At 37.4% G+C, this 23,366-nt stretch overlaps 1 protein-coding gene across 1 annotated transcript; it reads right to left on the bottom strand.

Moving 5' to 3' along the window:
* Positions 1-5,329: 5,329 nt before the first annotated feature.
* slc30a2 (solute carrier family 30 member 2) lies at positions 5,330-20,289 on the bottom strand. Its single transcript, XM_053486101.1, has 8 exons — positions 20,011-20,289; positions 16,370-16,578; positions 11,543-11,689; positions 11,248-11,401; positions 10,747-10,966; positions 10,189-10,294; positions 5,936-6,070; positions 5,330-5,825 (listed from the first exon to the last, which is right to left on the bottom strand). The coding sequence occupies exons 1-8, from the start codon at positions 20,091-20,093 to the stop codon at positions 5,680-5,682; spliced, it is 1,200 nt and encodes a 399-aa protein (XP_053342076.1). The 5' UTR covers positions 20,094-20,289; the 3' UTR covers positions 5,330-5,679.
* Between the last annotated feature and the right edge of the window lie 3,077 nt (positions 20,290-23,366).

The raw sequence follows: 23,366 nt of genomic DNA, 5'->3' as shown, positions 1-23,366 counted from the left end.
CCAGGCCTTTACTGCAGCTGCCTTCAGCTGTTGAGTGTTTATGGGGCTTTCTGCCTTCATGTCATGTTGTCAGTAAGTGACAAAAATGCTCTGTTGGGTTGAGAGTAGGAAAGTGAATTGGCCAGAATGGAAAGAATCTTCCATTTCTTTGCCTTGGGCAACTTTCTTGTACATTTTTCTATGTTTTGGGTTATTACCACCAACAATATGAAGCTGTGTCCTGTCAGTTTTGCAGTACTTGGCTGAATCTGAGCAGAAAGTATCACACTATACACTTTGGAAATTCATCCTGCTACTTTTATTAGCAGTCAGGTCATCAATAAAGACCAGTGATCCAGTTCTACTGGCAGCCATACACACTAATGCCAGGACACTGCGTCACCATGATGGACAGATGATGTATATTTTGGAACATGATCTATTCTTTTCTTTCTCTACACTTTTTCTTCCCATTCTTCAGGAGCAAGTTAATTTTGGTTTCAAAAGAATCAGTCCAAAGTGTCCTGGCAAAGTCTAATCTGGCCTTTCTGTTCTTGGGCGTGACCAGTGGTTTCCAACTTGTTTGTGAAGCCTCTGTATTTACCTCATAAAGCTGTCTCTTAACTGTAGACTTTGCCGGTGACGGACCTTCCACGTCATGAGTCACTCCTACTGTTTTCACTGTCTCTCTGATGGGTTTATTTTATTGACACCTCATGTTAAGAGTTGAGGGCCTGTATTCACAAAGCTTTTTAGAATCCTCCCAGAGAGCTCCTATCTTAGCCTAAGAAGTTCTAGCCAAAGTCTCTTAGACTAAAAGTGATGTAGGAAACTTCTCAGATCAACTCTAAGTAAGAAAAGTACAAAAACCTTTATCTTAGCGAGGAGGTGTGGTTGACCCCGTTGTTAGGGATAATGCAGCAATTCAAGGACTGTGATAGGTTGATAAAAAATCTCTAACGGTCTTAAAATGCACTCTTTGTAAAAGTAAAATATATGATAATATAATAAATAGAAGAAATAGTTTAGTCATGAATACAGGCTACTTTATACAAAGTTTCTGTTATAAGTTATATCTTAAAGTTAATTAAACAGACAAATGTTGAAAATGTGTCTACTTTCGAAGCATCAATTTCCACGCAGTAGTGACTATATTTACGTTCTTACATTTATTAACCATACTGATTTTATTACTTGTAATCCATTTCCACTCTTTACAATTTTTACTGCTGTTTTTAGGGCTAAAATGTTTCATAAATCATTTTTTACTTTACTAAGATTTAGTCCTAAATTTAAGGGAAAATTCTAAGAAAATGTCATTATTTTAAGAATTTTCTTAGAATTTGGTCACTAGGAGCAGCTTTTAGGCTTAAGAAGCTTTGAGAATATGGTCCGTAGTGAACAGCTACCCAATGTAAACGTAACACTCTACACGCCCTCCAGGCCTTTTATCTGCTTGATTAGGCATAGAGTGGGAACAGGCTACACCTAGACATGCAACTGCACAGCCATTTGTTCTATTATTTATGAGCCCCACCCGAAATACGTGTGTGCATGCGAGAGAGAGACTTTTGGGTGGCATCATCTTTAATCTGTGTTTAATTTCATATTAAACGTGGTGGTGTACAGAGGCCGAATGCCAATAGAAATCTCTTTACACTAAAATTTATGGACCTGACTGTATATTAAGGTATTGGATTTTCTGCCTGTGCTAAACATACATTAAGTGTTACACTGTTATTAAAAAAATATTTAAAATGATGAATTGGTCCATCTTTTATCACTTGTTCTTTATGGCATGGTATGCTAAAATGTTTAATTGAAAAAAATATATCAGTTTTATCAAAAGTGATTCATTATACAGTAAAGTACTTCAGCAAGACAATGAAGTCTTTTAATAAGAAATCTTTTGATTGGCAGTTTGTACTAGGCCTAAAACAGCACTCATGCAAGTGTGCCTTGCCTCACTGGGTATTTCTAGTGTACAGTATAATACCCATTTTATTACCTTTTTTTTCTTACAGTGCAGCCCACAATATTTAAACACTTTAAAGCAGACCTTAAAGCACAACAGCTATATGACAAGAATTTGGATACGACTGGAGATAATGGCCCTTATTCATCAAATTCACATAGAAACGAGTGCTTGGAGAACTGGATGTACTTAAATCAGCAGAAATGCAGTGGTAAGCCTTGCCAGAAGAGTGGAGCTTATTATTATATTATTAGAACAGCAAAGACTTGTATATCCTGAGCTTGGATCACTGAAGCCGTTCAGTACGCTAGTGGTCACATTAGAGGAAATCTACTGGTTTGTTTAAAAGTAAACTGTTGGAATGTGAATATGCTTGTTGTTTGATGATGTTTGGTCAGGATTTTAAGGAACGAAGAGAAACGTGACTGGGTGTAGGTGACACGGCTGGTGTAGTGGTTAGCACTGTGGCCTCACATCTCCATGGTCAAGGGTTTGAATCCCGCTCTCCGGTCTCTGTGCACGGATCTTTCCATGTTCTCCCTTGGTAGGTGCTTGGGTTTCTTCACACAGTTCAAAGACATGGAGATTAAGCTAATTGGTGCCCAGGCTTCCCATGATCCTGTTTGGGAAAAGTGGTATAAAGAAGGCGTGAGTGACTGGCTGTAAAGTCCCACTCACAAACACTGATTTTTTATATTGCTTATCCTGTTCAGGGTTGGGGGAGGCCTGGAGCCTAATCCAGGGGGCTCGAGGCACAAGAACAGCATGTACAAGCACACTCGCAATTATTCACCCAATTCAGGAAATTTGGAAATGCGAAATGCACACAGACCCAAAATCCTCCACCCTGGAGGTGCCAGAGTGTTAACCACTACACCACCATGCCACCTTTCCAGACATCTGTTCACTCCAAATTATATGAACTACTGTGATGTAACAGATGTACAGTGCATCCAGAAAGTATTCACAGCGTATCACTTTTTCCACATTTTGTTACGTCACAGCCTTATTCTAAAATGGATTCAATTAATTTTTTCCTACACAAAATTTTTTCCTACACACTGTTGTTTTTGTTGGTCCTTCGGCTGCTCCCGACAAGGGGTCGCCACAGTGAAATACCCACTCCGCACTACAACTTGGCACAGGTTTTACGCTGGATGCCCGTCATGACGAGGTTCGGGTGCTGGCTGGGAATCGAACACGGGCCTTCCGCGTGGCAGGCAAAACACCTACCACTGCCCTTCCTCAGAATTCTACACACAACACCCCATAATAATAACATGAAAAAAGTTTACTTGAGATTTTTGCAAATTTATTTAAAAAAAAAATAATTGAGAAAGCACATGTACATAAGTATTCACACCCTTTGCTAAATTGAGCTCAGGCGCCTCCTGTTTCTCCTGATCATCCTTGAAATATTTCTGCGGCCTAATTGGAGTCCACCTGTGGTAAATTCAATTGATTGGATATGATTTGGAAAGACACACACCTGTCTATATAAGGTCCCACAGTTGACAGTTCATGTCAGAGCAGAAACTAAGCATGAAGTCAAAAGAATTGTCTGTAGACCTCTGAGGCACAAATCTGGGGAAGGTTACAGAAAAATTTCTGCTGCTTTGAAAATCCCAATGAGCACAGAGGGCTTAATCATCCGTAAGTGGAAGACGTCCGAAACCACCAGGACTCTTCCTAGAGCTAGCCGGCCATCTAAACTGAGCAATCAGGGAGAAGGGCGTTAGTCAGGGAGGTGACCAAGAACTAGATGGTCACTCTGTCAGAGCTCCAGAGGTTCTTTGTGGAGAGAGGAGAACCTTCCAGAAGACAACCATCTCTGCAGCAATCCACCAATCAGGCCTATATGGTAGAGTGGCCAGAGAGTCTCATCAGACCTGAGAATTCTGCTTCTCATGGTCTGAAAGTCCTTCAGGTGCCTTTTGGCAAACTCCAGGTGGACTGCCATGTGCCTTTTACTAAGGAGTGGCTTTCGTCTGGCCACTCTACCATATAGGCCTGATGTGGAAAAAGTAATGCGCTGTGAATACTTTCCAGATGCAGTGTAAACAACTAAAACTCAGGTGCATTGGTAATATTATACATTATATGGTTATTCAAACATGGTGCATGCCATGTCCTTTCAATGATACAAAAAGGGGAATATTTGAAGCATGAACTGTCAATTAGCCACCCTTAAACATAATTTTTCTAGTGATCTGATGTTTAAACCCATTTTCCAAATAGGTTTGGAATGGGCATCACCTATTTATTAAATGAAATAGCATACCTATTCAGTCCCCTTATAGGAATAACACAGGAACATGGCAGCACTGAGCTACACGTTGGAATGTGGCAGTCATAACTGCTGAAAGTTATGGCAGTGTGGTTGCACTCTAAGCTGACTTCAGTTATTTCTCTGAATACTCTGAGTAGAACGGTTTACTGTCTATCTAATTAAATAGGCAACCAAGAGAGTCATAAAACTGAGAAGTGTCTTTCACTCCATAATTTTCCTGCCTGTGGTGTTAGAATTGCTGGAAGTGTTTCCCCTTTCTGGCAAGACAGAACACTAAAAATCGGAAGAAAAAAAAGTATAAGGTTAAGTAAGTAAAAGTAAAAAGAGTACAAATCCATCAAAGCCACATATAGGCAAGTGATGCATAAACAAATCAGTGACTTATTCACAAGAATAGGAACCTATTCACATGATTTGATCACAAATCTCTTACCTGCATGCCCATATTTACCCTTGTATCGGTTTACAAGTATACATTTATTCAGATATTGCTATAATGGTTCAAGTAATAGGAAATCATTCAGCAGGCATCCTTTTTTTAATCAAAATTCAAAGAAACTGTAGTAATTGTAGTAGTAACTATAGTAAATAAAAAGAGCAAAATATATATCGCAAAGAAGTTGAAGTTAGGTCTTGGAGGATGCCCTAGACGTTTTACTAGTTTAAATTAGTAAATCAACTTATACCTGTGCCCTGCAATTAACATTCACAACCTGCGCGCCCATTATGTATATAATGAGATTATAATTGAGGTTTCCATGTGCTCTACTCTTCATCTTATCCGTCATTTTTATTGTTACTACTCTGCTTACCTTCTGCAATGATTGATTATATATTTATTTATTTTAATAGTCTAAATTCAAGCATCAAATTATAATGCGCTCCATCAAGTCACTAGAGTTTGATCACACAGATGTGTTGAACAGGGAAAGGTCGTTCCGTGCGCTGGTCTTCAGATTTTACCCTACTGATGATTAGGGGCCATTGTGTCCAATCTCTGTTTGAAAGCAAGCAAAGAAAACAGCTTTAAGTGGGATGTTGCTTGTCACAATGTGGTCCAACTATACAAAGAAGACCTTGAGGTGGTCAGAAGAGGGAAAGATAGCTGTTTATTTGGTAATACAGTAGACTATTCATATTTGTCTTCAGTACTCCAGAATATTGACATTCCGTGTGCGTGTTTTTGTGTGTGGGGAGGGTGGGCACAGCTTATGAAGTGCAGTCGGTTACGCAGACATGTTTTCAAGAAAGCTTTTTAGGAAATGCATAAGGATGGCAGTATCTCTGCATGCACTGTATGTATAACAAAGAATGCAAGTAAAAAGTGTCTGCTAATACACCAGCAGCAGCATTTCTGGTTCCAACAAACAGGGTACACATGTTTTGGACAGGCCACTTTCAGGACAACTTTCCTCACCAGATTTTCTTGCTGATGTTAGTCCATGGGATCCTGGCACATGGTGCAGTAAGCCATGTCCTCACTGTAGTGCTCTATCTGAATTGTGGTGCTGCAGAAGCCGAACTTGGTCTGCAGGAGCTCTGTAGCTTCCTTTAGGACACTTTGAGGATCTGCATTCTCCTCTGATTAAAACCACAAACAAATATTAAGAGCAGCACAAATACAACTCAATCAAAATGCAATTATCATTATGCGAGTTCTCTTGGGAAATAGTAAAATACAAGTCTCTTACCAATAGCCACATGGACAGAAACCAGGCTCTGCCCAACAGTTAGAGCCCAGAGATGCAGACTATGCAAGGCCTTTATAGATTTCAGAGAAAGCAGCACCTCCTTCACAGAGTTAAACTCAATTGCTCTGGGTGCCCCTGAAAGTAAAACACATGCCATGAAGTCGTCCTACAAGAGAACAATCTTCAGCTAAGCAACCCTTAATACATGGAGAGTGCACTGAGTGTATAGTTTACCAATTATAAACAAGCCACTAAATACAGTACAGTCAACCGAAATAATGGTTTACCGCCGCGTCTCACGACGACAGAATTTGGGTTTGTGCGTTTGCTGGCTTTTACCGGTGAGTGGCGCTAGATGACTATAGACTGACGCCTCAGGCATCAAGTCAAATTTATTTATAGCACATTTAAAAACAACCGAAGTTGACCAAAGTGATGTACAATGATAGAATTAAAACGACTAGAATTAAACAGCATAAAATGAAAGCCAAATATTTTTAAATATAACTATGTAAAAAGTAAATAAAAATCAGTTAGTGACAGTTAATGAAACAATAACAAATGAAATCATGCCTAAATGATTTAATTAAAATAAATAATCAATTAAACATAACTAAAAAACAAAATTAAAAATTAAAAAGAATAAAAGGGAGTCAAATGTCTCAGCCAGGTGTAAAAGCCAAAGAAAAGAAGTGAGCTTTCAGTCTGGATTTAAAAGTTTCTAATGTAGGTGCTGCTCTAATAATAAATGGTAAACCATTCCATAACTTGGGCCCAACGACAGCAAACGCTTGGTCACCTCTGAGCTTTAATCTAGACCTTGGGACAGAAAGAAGTAACTGGTCTGAGGATCTAAGATTTCTTTATATTGGCTAGGGAATATCAAGGAGGACTGCATTTTGGGGTTAGACATTTTGGAGAAATGGGGTGCTGTGCTGAATTTAACTGACGGGACTCTTTGTGGTAACTTCGGGGTAGCTAGGTTGCTAATACCCCAACCACAGCCACAGGTGTTAGTAGCACACACCCGAGGGGCGGAACTTCCGGTAGTCGCGCCAGGTAAACATCAGGTAGCAGACTGAGCGGGAAACCTACACGCTAACACCAACACTTTAGCAAACCGCGCCATCGGTACTGCGAGCAAGTGGAAGAGCGCGTGTGCGTTGGCGACGAAGACCAATCCTCGCGCAGTCCTCCAGACTCTCTGGCGGTGATCAGCTGTCTGAGCCGGCGTGCAGCCGAGTCACTGCGTCGCCTAGAGTGCCAAGCGTAGTTTCGTCTGTTGCGTAAGCAACTCATCGCCGAGCAGTAAAGGGGCTCCGCCCAGCGCTTGGCATTCCCAACGCCAGCGCCGACCGCCTTCACGCCTCAGAGACTGAGTTCGTCATGGTGACCAAGGACGGTCACAGCTCGGGTAGGGGCAGTGTGGCGTGGGCAGTGTGGCGTGGGCGGAGCGGCGGCTGACATCCATCATACATTGCGGGGGGTTTTCAATGTGTTCACCTGTTAGGGAAGGGTGTTTGGGTTAGTAGCTTCGGCCATGTTTGTGTGTGGGTGTGTGTGACCTGTTGAATGTGCTCCGGATTATGCTAAAGCTAAATTGGATGTGGTTCTTGTGTGAATGTGTTGCTCATGCTATACAGTGCCATGTGAATGAAGTACTCCCAGCCATTGCATTGGGCAGCAATTAAGCTCACTCGTCTCTCCAACATCCTTTCCGGCTGTAAAACGCTACAATATTAAAGCCTTTGATGTAAATAGTTTGTTTATAATTAATGACAGAATTTCATATTCTCTCCCATGATCTCTCCCATGGACTGCAGGTGAGCGGATGTCTCCCACGAGGCTTTGCTATTAAAAGTAGGACAAGGGGACTCAAGAACTTAAGCATCTCTTTTCATGACAAGTGGCCAATGAGGTATTATGTCATTGTAAACTTTTCATGTTCATGTTTGCACATGCCTTGTATTTGTATTAAAGTTTATGTACATGCTAGGGAGTAAATTGCTAATGCATTTGTGATATTTATTTACGAATACAGTTCTCACGGCATGAAAAAGAAATTCAAGCAATAAACGCCTGTTTCAAAGAACCGACCTGTGTCAGTGTTGTCGTGAAAGGAGCTACATAAAGAAAAGAGGAGGGGACCCAGGATAGGACCCTGTGGTACCCCCCAAGTTAGTGGAGCCTCTGAAGAAGAAAAACCACCTAGGCTTACTAAAATGGTTCTGTTGGTCAGATAAGATTTAATCCAGTTTAGTGCTAATCCTCTGCATAATCCTCGGCGTGAGATAAGAATGTTGTGAGCTATAGTATCAAATGCCGCACTAAGATCTAACAGCACTAAAATAGCAGGATCTCCTGAATCAGCTGTCAATAAAATCTTGTTAGAAACTTTTAAAAGTGCAGTTTGTCCTGTGGTGTGTTTTAAATCCAGACTGAAATAATTCAAAAATTGCATTTTCATTTTAAAAAGTCTGCAGCTGTAAGCACACAACCTTCTCTAATACTTTTGAGAGAAATAGCAGTTTTGATATCGGTCTGAAATTTGTTAGATCTATGGGGTCAAGATTGGGACTTTTCAGTAGAGGCTGGACAAGAGCATGTTTTAAAGCATCAGGAACAATTCCAGTTTCGAGACCAAGATTTATTAGTCTCTTTAATGGTCTCTTTAATGAGTCGGGCTGGAACAATGTCTAGGGGGCAATAAGTAGATTTCAAATGAACAACGGTATTATGCAAATGAGGGAGAGAAACAGGGTTAAACTGGTTTAGGACATTTAACCACACTGGAGGCACAGCTGGGTCATGAGCAGGAGGTGTAACAAGTGCTCTAATGTCATTTTATTTTATTTATAAAGAATGTTAGAAAATTCTCAAACTTAATTGCAGTAATATCATAGCAGGTAGTGTCTGTGGGGTTAATAACAGTGTTTAAAGTCTGGAATAGCACTCTTGGTCTGTGGTGGTTGTTTTCAATCAGATCAAAACAATATTTAGTCATTTAGCCGCAGCTCCTTTAGAGTTGCACGTAGTAGCGGATAAAAACAAGTAAAACATTGTAGTTAAACGAATTCATAATCACAGTACTAAAATTACAGTACGAATTTAGAATTTAAAGTTAATTAAATCTTATTAGGATCGAATTTAAGCAAAGTAAATGTTAACACAGTGAGCCTTTAGATTTTATCACGTGAAATTAGATGTGTAGGGTTTTGTCTCATCTTATACTTTGTGTTCTTTAAATTTGTAGTGTAGAATGAAATGCAATAGGCTGTTATGATCATCATAAAAATGTACAGTATACAGTATACTGTAATAATGGGATTCTGCTGCACCCTGTGTTCAGGATCACATACACCATCGCATGGCAATACATGCTCATCTATCTAAATAAAAGAAAGGTTTTGTCTCTACATTGGTCAGCACTCGCTCTTTCAACGATATCTTTACGTTTCATGCATTGAACAAAAAAACCCCAGAATTTTTCTTTTTTTTCACCCTCAGCATCACCCAAAACTGGCTGGACAGAATTTAATAAAACCTTTACAGTACTTGGATAACTGCCTGAAGTTTAACCTGCACTATAATTGAAATCAAAATGTTGAGTAAAGTTATGTGCCATATTCAATAACCTACTTTAAAATAAGCTACCTATTCCATGTAAACAAACACCTGCACCAACAGATATTAATTAGAAAATCTAAACTGAACATTTTTACTGGGGTAACCTAATATTTTCATTGCTGAAATAACAGCGCTGAAGTAAATGTTAACGCGCTGCAGTCGTTTTAGATAAAACTTTATCCAGTTTACTTTTTCAATTTCTCATCAGTGATTCACTGATCAGGGAGTGTACAATTTCCTAATATTTAGCCACTAATTCAGTGGACACTAATACCATATTATGTTATACAGTACATTATATAATATTATATACAAAATTGTTAAAAAACAAAATGTTGGGGTTCATCTTGGTGGCAGGCAGACATGTGCGTGGGCTTCAATATGAAATAATATTATTACTGATTAAAGACGATCAGCTTATTTTTAGCTTTACCCTTTTAACTATTTCTACAAACTCTTTAATGTCCGTACTGACTTTAGTCAATAACATATTCTTTTATTCACACTTAATGTCTGAAACTAACTACTGGTGCTTTCACAGAAGAATATGTTGTTTTGGCTGTAGGATAGCTCTCAGTCATCAAGGTCATTTGATTAACATGAATTAAACACTAAAACAAACTTACCCTCCATAAGGATGCGGAACACGTCACGGAGAATGGTGATTGTTGTCCCCAGGACAAACAGAGAGAACAGGAATGTGCAAATGGGATCAGCTATTTTGTACTCCGGCTAAAAACAGAAACAGCATTAAGTTAGTTTTCTTATATATAAAGTGTATTATACTTCTCATTAGGACACTTATAACACTTGAACATCCCATTTCAGATTTATTACCTTTTGGTGTTAAAATACGCTTCTGGAAATGCTTTTTGCTGGATTTTTAAGCATAGTTGTGGGGATTTGTGCTCATTCAGTTCAGCTATAAGAACATTACTGAGGTCAGGCACTGGTACAATGTACATATACGTATTTTTTTTTTATTGTGTGCGTCCCACCTTGTAGCGAAAATTTTGTGATGATGATCAGGGGTCTACATACTTTTGACCATATAATGTAGTGCATTTTATATATATATGTATATATATATAAAATATATATATATATGGGTAAATCATTTTATTGTTCTTTACATATACCTGCCCATTTTATTGTGACCGTATGCAGTGATTTCAGTTATTTACCCGTAAATATATAATGATGGCTGCAACCATCACCCCTAAGCTTTGTAAAAGGTCACCCAAGACATGGATAAACGCTGCCCGGACACTGGTGTTCCCGTGGCTGCCCAGGAGACTATGGGAGTGACCATGACCCACAGGACTCATCCCATTTTCAGTGATCTTGTGGTAGCCAGAGTCGTTCCCATGAAACGAGGTGGAGTGATGGAGGATATACGCCATTCTGTAAAACAACAGTGTAATCAAAACCATGATTCTCCTAAGTCAATATCAGAGCTCTTGAGCAGGAGGATATTCCTTGAAGCACACTAACTCAATAAGCCGGGTTAATATTTGTCCAGTTACCATGGTAAGGTAAGCTTGATGATAGCCAGGTCACAGCTAGAGTGTGTAAGTGCCATGCAGTGAGCATGTAATCACGTCTGTGGCTTGTTCTAAATAAGCTACTAAATTATATTAATTATTGTGCTTTGTGGAGTAACATTGCAGTTTTATTTCACTCACATGATGTTGACCACGACGGCGCATCCCGAAGTAAGCAGCATCACTTTGCCCTCGATTTCATAATCGTTTTTTACAATTCTCTCAATAGCGAGGTACACCAACACACCAGTAACTATCCAGATGGACATTATGGATATCAGCGCTCCCAGGATCTCTGTAAAACACAAAAACTAAACCACCACACTTCACAGCTAATATGATACTCAACAACATTACAGTATAGGCATTAGCACCATTAGCCTAATACGCTTGTGCGGATGGTAGCTAGATTTGCCTCACTAAGCAGGTATTTTACCTGATCTGTGCCACCCAAAGTTCATGGTCTTGGTTGGAGGTCTGGAAGAAATCCACAGGGAGAAAAGGCTAACCATCATGCTCCCAAAGTCTGTGAGCAGATGAGCAGCATCGGTCATGATGGCCAGGCTGTGGGCAAGATAACCACCTGAAGGAATGAGATACGCACACATGTACTGTACACACTAATGCACAGACATATACATATATACTGTATGATATATACACACACGTATATATAATGATTGTTAAGCATTCTGTATGACATGAGTACTTTGTTATTACTTAAATACTTAAAAGGTTTTAAATTATTCTCTCCTAATTTAATTTAATACAGTACATGACACATTAGTTGGTAGTGGGCTCAGAGCCACCATTACGAATTAAACTTGAACAAGAAATGCAAAAAAAAAAAAAAAAAGCTTCATTTCTTTTATGGCCCACAGAGAGAACATTAATCTCCCCTGAGGTTAAAAAAGTCCATTCAAGAAGGAAACTGAATCTAAATAAGCCTTTAAAAGTCAATAAAAACATATAGAGGTTAGTTTAAAGCACCTAAAAATTCTGACTGAATGTCAAAGCATAAAAGATTGATTTTTAAAAAGTTACAAGCCTTTATGTTTTTTCATTATAAAAGTACAAAATCTAAAATTACTTTTTAGAGTAAAAGTGTCAAGTAACAAAAAGGGCTTGTTCTGAAAACACCAGATAATTTATTGATGGACCTTGGGCATACTGTATACGCATATTCATCCGCACATGCGAGGGGAGTGTTCAAGTCAAAGCAGGACTTTTGAATCTGCAGAATAACGGAACACTAATGAGATTAAACTGCCTTTATTTCTCTGTATAATCGCCTGCTACAATAATGCACATATTCACCATCAAGGTAAAAAGTTTACTCGGTATGCCTGAGCAATAATCGGACTGCCTGCTTCACATCCGAAATGCTGGCCTTTAATGGCCCAAGCAAGTGGAAATGGCTTGGAGCAAGGTTACAACTGTTAGGGGGATGTGGCAGTAACTCCCAGCAGAGTTCAATTGTGTGTTCAATTACTACAGACAGGTGCGTATCTTCTGCAAGTTGGTGACAAGTTTTCTAGCAACTTTCGAAGATTAGGCGTTCCACTTACTGAATGTTCATGACAATGACAGCCTCAAACCACCTTTGGCTGGGATCTTTATTCACAAATGTACAGCGTTCTTTAAAACTTTTGCACTATTCAAATGTTTTACTTTGGTTAAGAGTCTCATCCCCGCACTGTGCTCCAAGACTGTAAATCACTTTTACATCTTCATTTACAAGAAATTTATCACAAGTCCCGGTTTGACTTGAACATTCCTCGTAATTTCACAGTACTGTATTTTAAAAAAATAATATATAAAATAATATGCATTTCTTTAAAAAATAATAAATACTTTTTTTTAACTTAATGCATGTTCTTAAACTTGGAGTAGCACATAAAACAGTCTGCTGCCAAGTTTAAACCCTTATAGACTGAAGAAAATGGAAAAGTTAATTGTTTCATTTGATGCTGACATTCAAGAGCAATATTATAGTGTTTGGTACCTCGTTTTAAGATTATTAAAAAGAAGATAGTTTGCTTGAAACAAGTATATGAACCAGGATAGTACAGGTCAAATTAGGTTACACTTTAGAACTGTAGTAGATCCACATGGTCATGTGATTACCAGCATTTTGTACAAAAACCTAAAACAAAACTACCTTTCTATAGAAGCATTACTACTCTGCTTCCCTTTTGTTCTCCCACCACGACATGGAGGATAAACTTGATTCATAGATCCGCAGCCCATGACAGCAAATGAACTCGATTTCCTCACAGATTCTCGGCTGCTGTTTCTCATCACTGGACACACAGCCAGTCACAGATGGTTCATGCTACATGATTCATCCTCTAGAAAATCACGCATGATTAAAAACATTAGATTTTCGGTAAGTATTCGGAGAGAGAGAAAATTAATCAGAGGGTGGATGAACCCAGGCTGAAATCATGTAGTGTGAACTACGCTTTATTATGCACAAAAGGTTCCCAATTTATTATTAGGCCTGTATTACATTACATTAGTGATCTGTCTTTTATAATTTAATACGAGCAAAAATCAGTTACAACCTATAAGCCTGGATTTAAAAAAATGACTGTAGTTACACTCACTGGCCATTAGGTACATTGGTTCAACTGCACTTTAACGCAAATATCTAAATCAGCCAATCAAATCGCAACATGTAGACATGATCAAGACAATCTGCTGAAGTTCAAACCAGGCATCAGAATAGGAAAGAAATGTTTGAACATGCCATGCTTATTGGTGCCAGACAGACTGGACTAAGCATTTCCCAAACTGCTGACCTACTGAAACTTTTACACAACCATCTCTAGGGTCTACAGAAAAAAAGTGTGAAAAAGAGAAAATATCCTGTGAGCAGCAGTTCCCTGGGTGAAAATGCCTTTTTGATGTCTGGGATCAGAAGACAATGGCCAGGCTGGTTGAAGCTGACAGAAAGGCAACAGTAATTTAAATAACATCTCATTACAACTGATAGATTAAACTTTAAAGTACATCGGTTACAGCAGCAAAAGACCATACAGAGTACCTGAAAGTAACTAAACTGAGACTACAATTTAAAGGGGCTTACCAAACTAGACAATCAGAAAATTGTTGGCTGGTCTGATGAGTCTCACTGCTGTGATGTTCAAAAAGTAGGGTCAGAATTTGGCATAAATAACACGAAAGCATGGATCCATTTATACTAATAACTAAACAAGTTTAGGCTTGTGGCGGTGGGAGAAATTTTCTTCTCCCTTAGTACCAATTAAGCATTCTTTAAATGCCACGGCCCACCTAAATATTGAGACCATCACTTTATGTCCAGCAAGATAACACATCATGTCACAAAACTAAAATCATCTTAAACTAGTTTCTTAAACATAATGGAGTTCACTGTAGTTAAATGGCCTCCAGAGTCACCAGAGCCCACAAAGCTTTTCACAAAGCTTCTTAAGCCTAATGTTGCTCCTAGTGACAAAGTTCTAAGAAAATTATGTCATAGAATAATGACATTTTCTTAGAATTTTCCTTTAAATTTGGGACTAAATCTTAATAAAGATAAAAATGATTTACAAAACATCTTAGCTCTAAAAACAGTTCCTAGGTAAAAACTGTTAAGAGTAGAGAGGAGGACTTTTAAGAGGCTTAAGAGGTTTTATAGCAGAGGACAAAATGGCGGAAAGAAGAAATATCCTCCAAACACTGAACGTAAAAGTACGGTAAACACTGCTCTTCTGTCCAATTTGTTTTTTTTGTGTGTTTTTTTGCTGTTTAACTTCATCTCTCTTGGATTGTTGGCTACATGGTTGTACATGTTGGCAACTTAAATAAACTGTCCTGCAATCATGTAAATTGATAAAAGTTGAGCCATTTTGCTCCCATCAATATAAAATGAATTACAAGTAATAAAATTATTCTGGCAAATAATGGTAAGAACTTAAATATAGTGACTACTGTGTGGAAATTGGTTGCTTCAAAAGTATACACATATTCAACATTTGGCTGTTTAGTTATCTTTAAGATATTTTACCTTTAACTTTTCATAAAGTAACCTATAGACATGAATATATAATTCTTCATTTACAAACATTATGATTTCACTCATTATTCTATTATCATACTGTAATCTGTTTCACAAAGAGTGTATTTCAAGACCTTTACAGAGGTCAGAGGTTATTTTTAATCCACCAATCACAGTCCTTGAATTGCTGCATCATCCTGAGCAACAGGGTCAACCACGCCTACTCACTAAGATAAAGGTTTGTATACTTTCCTCACTCAGAGTTGCTCTGAGAAGAGCTCCTAAATCACTTTTAGTCTTGGACTTCCAGTTAGGACTTTTTAAACTAAGATAGGAGCTCTCTAAGTGAATTCTAAGAAGCTACTGTATGTGAATACGGGCCCAGATCTCAATCCAATAGAGCACATTTGGGAAGCAGTGGAACAGGAGCCAGCCAACAATTCTGTTGACTGTGATGCCATCATGTCAATATGGACCAACATCTCTAAGGAATGTTCCTAGCAGCTTGTTGAATCTATGCCATGAAGAATTAAGGCAGTTCTGAGGCAAAAGGAGTCCAACCCAGTACTGGCAAGGTGTACCTAATGAAGGTAATGAGAGTATATGCAGGTAAAAATTTAAACTGGCAGTAGGCCTTAGTGCAAGGATTAATACTAGGTCTAATTTAGCAGTGCAAACATCTCAGGCTTATGATTTTAAAGCTTTCACCAACATCATTTGGATTCAGTACTTAGAACCAATATGAAGTAGTATAAGTATTATTTATAGTATATTTATAAATAAATAAATAAATAAATAAATAAAGGAAATAAACATAGTTATTTACATCTTATATATTAAAAAAATTATAGCAATGGAAGCAAATGTTAAATATCTCAAATATGTAATATTCTATTTTATGCCACAGTGATCATATCAACCCCCTTGTACAAAAGGTCAGATTTTAGTCTTATCTCTTTAATTAAAACACATGTCCAGATGGCACAGCAATTTCTTTTTTGTTTTTGCAAAACAGAGGTGTTTCATTTAGTGGCCCTAGATGATTGGCGCCCATGATAGGTCTACACCCCAATGTTAATTGTTTAACTATACACATAACCACTCTAATCGCTCACCTTCCTTCTTTATTATTTACTGCAGAATTAACAAGCATAATATAACTTACCACATACAAACTTGCACTAGGAATAGAAGATTCGGTCACTGTTCTTTTAGATACAGTAGCAACCAGACTCTTACCAATCACTTCCCCAATCATGAAGAACAGGCAGACCATCGAGGCAATGTAGAGCTTCTTTTTAGCCTCCAGTTTATCACGGTTCTCCTCCCACTGAACTGTGCTTCCATGGCAGTGGGCTCCAACTGGTCTTTTCAACTCAATGGCCCCAGGAGCATCCCCATTTTCATACACCTGACTCAGGTAGGTTTCTTTAGAACCAGAAAATGTACTGCAAAAATGAGACAGATGTTTTATATCTACTATGCAAATTTAATAATAGAAAATAACTCCAGGTTATTAAAACAAAGCAAGTAAAACTTGCCTTCTATCAAGTCTAGTCCTTCACATCATATCACAGTGTATATACATTAATATAAATCCTGAACTGAAACACTTATTATTGAGATTTTGCAATTTAAAGTTTTTTTACTGACAGACAAATTGACAGACTATTGGTAAAAATCTGGACCCTGAGTTCCTAATACCCTCTATAAAAAAAAATCCTAGTAACCATTTGATCTTGAGATATCTTCTTTAGATTAGAAAGAATGACTTTTCCACAAATGGAATTAAATCAGTTAACATTTTACACTGTGGTCCAGTTTAGTTATACATTACCATTGATCTTTAAAGTACCAGATCCATGAGGACCCCACGGACATGATGTTCTCATGAATTTAAGGAGAGTGACATAGGGATACACACCAGAGTGGAGTGAAATCAGTATTGGCAGTAGCTGCTGAGTCTGCGTTTTGGGCTCTCTGCCTCGCTTGCTGCATGAGTGTTGATGGGAGGGATGCTATGATGAAGGTAATGGAGTGGAAAAGGCCAATCTTGCCTCAGAAGAGATAAGCACCCCCAACACACACACATACCACTCAGGCCTTCACTGCCTGAAATGAAGCAGCCAGGCAGAACACAGCCTCAATGTAATTACCCCACAGGGAGTAACACACATGATACTATCCCACCCCACCCCACCACCCCAATACACCACAAATGCACTGCATATGCACTGCCTACCCAAAGGACATGTAGCCTATTCTCACCTGGGGCACAGAGTTTGGGTAAATAATTCTACATGGATAGCAATAGAAAAAAAATTAAACAAAAACAAAAAAAAAAAAACAGACCTGTGCACATAAAAAAAAGCTCAAAAAAAATAATTAAATAGGTTAAATTAAATATGCATATTTACCTCAGCATATATTTTTGTATCTAGCAAGCATTTTTATAAAGATAAAATCCCTATGTTTTATGCATGATGATAATTATGATATGAACAATTTCTCGACTATATTTTATTTAAACACTCTGTAACCTCTTGGTGTAAACTGGTCTGATCATAGTGAGTGTGCCAAAATTTTATATTTATTTTTATAATGTAAAAAAAGGCTTCTTTTTTTCTAGATCTGCGTTTGCATGCAGCGAGTAACATCAGTCCTGCGTTCTCACCTGCCGCAACGTTTACGTTTATTTAAGTTCCGTCAATTAACTCAGTGTGTGTATGTTGTTTTGGTTTTAAAAAAATAATAATTAAAGCAAATGACCCAATCATCTGCAGAAGAACAGCAGAACTGGCGCGCCAGGACAACAGTCTGTTTGTGTGATCGTAATTACAGCTCCTGTCACTAAAACGTCGCCTTTCATTTATTTGGAGTAAAGAAAGATCATCATACACAAAGAAACCATACCATGCACAGTGTCTATCATTAAGCAGTTATTAACGTAATTTCTCCAGATTAGAACTGAATCATGATTCCGACGCTTTATTAAAAGGTCTTGTTCACGTGAATTCCTTTTTTTTTTTCTTTTTTTTTTTTTACAGTAGGAGCATGATGTATAATCGCACTACACGGTGTCACACATGTGAGGATGAGAATCCCTTAAAGTCTGCTTCCAGAGGTTTCTTTCTTATGCCATCTCAAGGAGTTTTTCCCTTGACATTTCTCATCACACCTGGAATTGTTATAATTGTTTCTGTAAACCAGCTTTGTGACAATGTCTATGGTTAAAAGCGCTGTACAAGAAATATTCATTTTCATCAGTTTTTATATAATATATACACATTTTATATTTATGCATTTATTCAAATGGATAGACTGGTAAATTTATGAAAAAAGAAAACTCGTAGCAGTTTGCCTCTTATTACTTTTAGCAATATTGGTGCTGCATGGCTCAAATTATTATACTTAGTTTTAATTACACTACAGACATTTCTCCTAAACAAAAACACTAACTCACTGGTGCGCGCGCGCACACACACACCGAACGACTTACAGTAAGAGACCCAAGTATTACGAATTATAAATATTACTTTAATAGTTTTCCCAAGACTGTAAGAATGTAACAATCTGACTATTAAACTATAACACTTCTTCCATGATGCGGCATTACTCAGGCCCATATAAATACACTAAAACATGTATTTATATACACCATAAATTGTTTTGTAATTCATGTTTAAAATCATGAAAATAATCCAAAGTCGCATCCCTTATAATAAACATTTTGTTTGTTTTTAGACATTCTCTTGTCTATCTGAGCCAAAGTCTTTCTTCAAAACTGAATTCGTTTTTAAATTTTCTTTATTTTACTCCTAGTGGATTTTTTGATGTTAATGATAAGTGGACCATTCTGCTGAAATATCATTAACACAATAGTATATTTTAAAAAAATTAATTATAGGACATTTCAACGCCAAATAAACACGTAATCAAATTAAATATATCATCATATAACATTAATTATAGTTTATTTTTAAATATCTTTTTTTTTTAGAGTGCATGTATTTTTCCCCAAAACGAATTATTTGTGATTTTTCTTTCAGCCAGTACACATATTATTTATTTTTTACTTATTGTTTATCGAATTATGTTTGTAAACTAAACATATAGTAAAGGTTTATTCTGCAACATTTTGATTGTTCTATGGTTTTATCTGTATTTATTTTTAATGAATGGCCAATCCGTTGAATAATTTTTTAATTATCTCTGCGCAAAAATCATCACGACAAAAAAAACAAAAAAAACAACAACACTTTTTAAAACACATAAGGGCTTTAATGCATTTTTCCCTCATCTCATAATAAGAGGTGAAAACCCGAGGCCATTTGTCAAGCGCTGTCCAAAACCAAATGATGCATGGAAATGAATTTGTTCATTGACACACACAGCATCACACACTGCCTGACCATGCAGCATGCAATCTCTAAGAGGACTAGTTGCAGGAATAAAAAAAAAAAAGGTTAGATTAACACTATATCGTCCAACTGGAGGTAAAGACTAGGGTTTCATTCCTCACTGCAGGTGTTGATTTTGCTCTACTGTGGCTTTAATGTAGACAAAGAGAGACATTTTTTGTGTACTATGAACAATTAGACATTTTTTTAGTTGGAAAAAGATCTATCCCGTGTTAATGATGCAGCAGTGCAGACACTCAGGTTTTTAATAGAAATCAGGATACAGTACAGATAGGGCGTTTACATTTCACTAAGAAATAGAAAAAATAATCTTTAGGTAGCGCTTTATTGTGGTTAATTGATATTGTGGTATAATAATAATAATAATTATAATAATAATAATAAACAATGCATTAAAAATGCACATTGCACATGCTTACACCGCAGCTCAATAGCCTAAACCGTAAAGCAAAATATTACCTTTTGAGTTTTAGAGAATATGTTTTAGTGCCTCTCTGGTTAATAAGGTGAGATTTCTCTGAATTGGCTCCTGCCTCGTCCATGCTCCAGCCTGTCTGTAGTCCAGCCCGCGCTAATCAGTGTTAAATGAGCAAAAAGGTGTGTAGTCAGGGTTTTTTTCTTCTTAATCCCCTATTTCGTGTTTTCTTAGATCAGGTACTAAAGAGTCCTCCAGTCCATTTTAAAAGTGAAAAGAATAACCGGAATCAAATCCCTTATGAACAGTGAGGAAAGTTAACAATGCGCCACCGCTGAACTTGACTGGGTTTGTTAGGAGAGACTGTGCCAAAGGCGCGGCGCCGAGACGCAGAGAGCCAGCTGCTCGTGCACGCGCACACACACGACACGCTTGTCTTGCTATCACGTAAAAAGGTCCTCTCTACTCTTAATTCAATCTTAGTAACCAAAAGCAGGACAAAAATCAAAACTATAATATCCCTGTAGAGAAATTTAAAGAATTTTAAACACATCCATCTCTCTCTCCATATACTGTAAACAGACAATCAATATCAGACGATTGATGTAGAAGTGTAAAAGGGAGGTAAGGTTTAACAAAGCTGTTCTGTCTCTAAACTCAGATAAAGTATATATATATATATAAAAGCAAAGACTACACCAGTGGTGTCCAATCTTATCTGCAAGAAAAACATTTGTGTGGGTGCAGGATTTCATTTGAGCTACACCTGATTCCACTTGTTTAATCACTTCTTAAATCTTATCTTGCACTAAACTCAGATTTGACTTCTGCTTGATTGGAGTGAAAACCTTAACCCACGCAGGCCTTTAGATAGGTTTAACCTCTGTTCACTAAAAAAATCAGGACAATACTATTTTTAAAGCACAAAACAGATGTTGGTGAGTCCACATAGAGTGGTTTTAATATTATTCATAAATATCATTTTGCACAAGATCATTACAAATAATGGAATCCTAGCAATAGACTGCTTTTTATGCAAATGATCAGAAAGATGAGTGGGCGTGTCTAAATGGGTTTATTGTTTGTTGGATATCCCATTGATGAGGACAAAAAATATTTTTCAACGCGCACAATAATTTTTCTTTGCTTGTTTATAAGTAAAACCTGTAAGGGAATAAGAATGTCATCACTATTTTGGTTTATACCACAATTAGTACCTCCTGTATGTTTAAAGCTGATTGCAAACTTGCGGCGAACCTTTACAAAGTTACAAATTCGCCAACTTAACCCCGCCCCTTATTGCTGACCCCACCCAAAACTTAGCGATGGGGTGTTCAACTCACGAGCCTCCGCCGCATTTAATTATCATGATTTTCATAAAGTACTTAATTAATTGTTTAATTAAGTATTGGAATTAATTAAAAAATCCAAATAAAAAATCTGTGCAACACTGACCAGTATATTACTGTATACTCAGTACCCTACATTTCTTACCTCATACATCACTACTGTATATAATAACTGGATTATTTATTGCCTTGACTGCAGTTATGTGTTTAGTTTTGTTAAATATATCTATTTTAATTCTTAAAATTAGAAGTTTACTTGCACTGCTCTAATTTTGCTGTACTTAGTATAGTGACTGACAATAAAGAATCTTGTTATCATCTTCCTAAAATTTCCCTAAAATTTTTGTAATCCATCTGGATGACCATCAAAGTCCTGGAGTTTCATCAAAAGTAAGAAGAATCATTAGACCAAGAGCCAGGAGACTTCTATAATCCAAACAAAAATTTAAATACAGTTTTAAAACCGCAAGGATCTTATTAGAATATGTGGGTGCAAGAGGACCACAAAGATAATACCCAAGGCTAAGACATGAGATAAATGTGAGCCAGAACAAAACATTATGACAAAACATCAAAAATTGCAATCACTCCAAATTGAATTGATCTTAAATGTAAAAAAAAATCAACATGAACGGTGTTATGATAAAAGATAGGGGAAATCTGTCACTATACACAGTATGATATGCAAAGAAATGCTTATACGACTGCTCATGACGTGAAAAGGTAGGGTAGACAGAAAGAAGAATTTTACTGCAGGGGGAAATTGCAATGAGAGAAATTTACATTTTATATGTTACGTGCAGGTGTATAATCTAAACCAACCGTCTGCTAGCTGCATAGAGTCGTCACTCAGGGTTCACTCTATTGAGACTGTGTTCGTTCCCCGAGCTAAAATCAAAATTAGAAAGACTCAGAAAGTCTGTTTCAGTAATTTAATTAACATAAAGACCACAAACTTGGATCAGACTGAATGCGCAGCCAGCACCTCTGATCTGAAGCTAGGACTGTTAAATATTAGATCTCTCGCATCTAAAGCAGTTATAGTTAATGAAATTATCACAGATCAGGAGTTTAATATACTCTGTTTAACAGAAACCTGGATTAAACAGGACGAGTATGTAGCTCTAAATGAAGCTAGTCCTCCTGGATACAGCTACATACACCAGCCTCGGTTAACTGGTAGAGGAGGAGGCGTCGCAGTTATTCACAATGATAATTTGACTATTGTACAAAAACACGGACACAAATTTAATTCATTTGAAATTCTTTATAGTAACATAAGTGTATTTAACTATATTAAGTCAGCTCAGTCAATCCCGCTAATTGTCATTTACAGACCTCCAGGGCCGTACTCGGAATTTCTTAGTGAATTTGCAGATTTCCTTTCAAATCTAGTCGTTTCTGTAGACAAAGTGTTAATTGCTGGAGATTTTAATATTCATTTTGAAAACCCAGAAGACCCTCTGAGAACTGCATTTATGTCTATACTGGACTCAGTAGGAGTAAATCAGTGTGTAGTAGGACCCACTCATAAAGCAGGTCACACCTTAGATTTAATAATATTATTTGGATTAAGTATAAGAAATTTATTCACAATACCACTATCTGAAGTTATCTCAGATCACTATCTTGTCTCAATTCAAGTGTGTCACAATAATAATGTACACACAGCGCCGCGCTACCGTATGAAACGTACATTCACATCAACTACCAAACAGAGTTTTATCAGTAATCTCCCAGAGTTCCCAACTTCGATTAGATCACCGTCTGACCCCACAGAACTCGATCAGGTGGCTGAATATTTAGAGTCGACATTTCGCTATACCTTAGATAATGTAGCTCCAGTCAAAAGAAAAATTATTAGAGATAAAAAACTTGCTCCCTGGTATAACGATCACACGCGCACTTTAAAACAGACCGCTCGGAAATTAGAACGTAAATGGCGTCAAACTAAATTACTAGTATTTCAAATAGCATGGAAGGAGAGCATCCTGAACTATAGAAAAGCTCTTAGTGTAGCTAGATCAACATATCTCTCCACTCTTATAGAA

The sequence above is a fragment of the Clarias gariepinus genome, chromosome 2 (genome assembly GCF_024256425.1).
Source record: "Clarias gariepinus isolate MV-2021 ecotype Netherlands chromosome 2, CGAR_prim_01v2, whole genome shotgun sequence".
Taxonomy (NCBI): domain Eukaryota; kingdom Metazoa; phylum Chordata; class Actinopteri; order Siluriformes; family Clariidae; genus Clarias; species Clarias gariepinus.
Note: the sequence above shows the minus strand (reverse complement) of the source record. Positions and strands in the feature narration are given on the sequence as shown.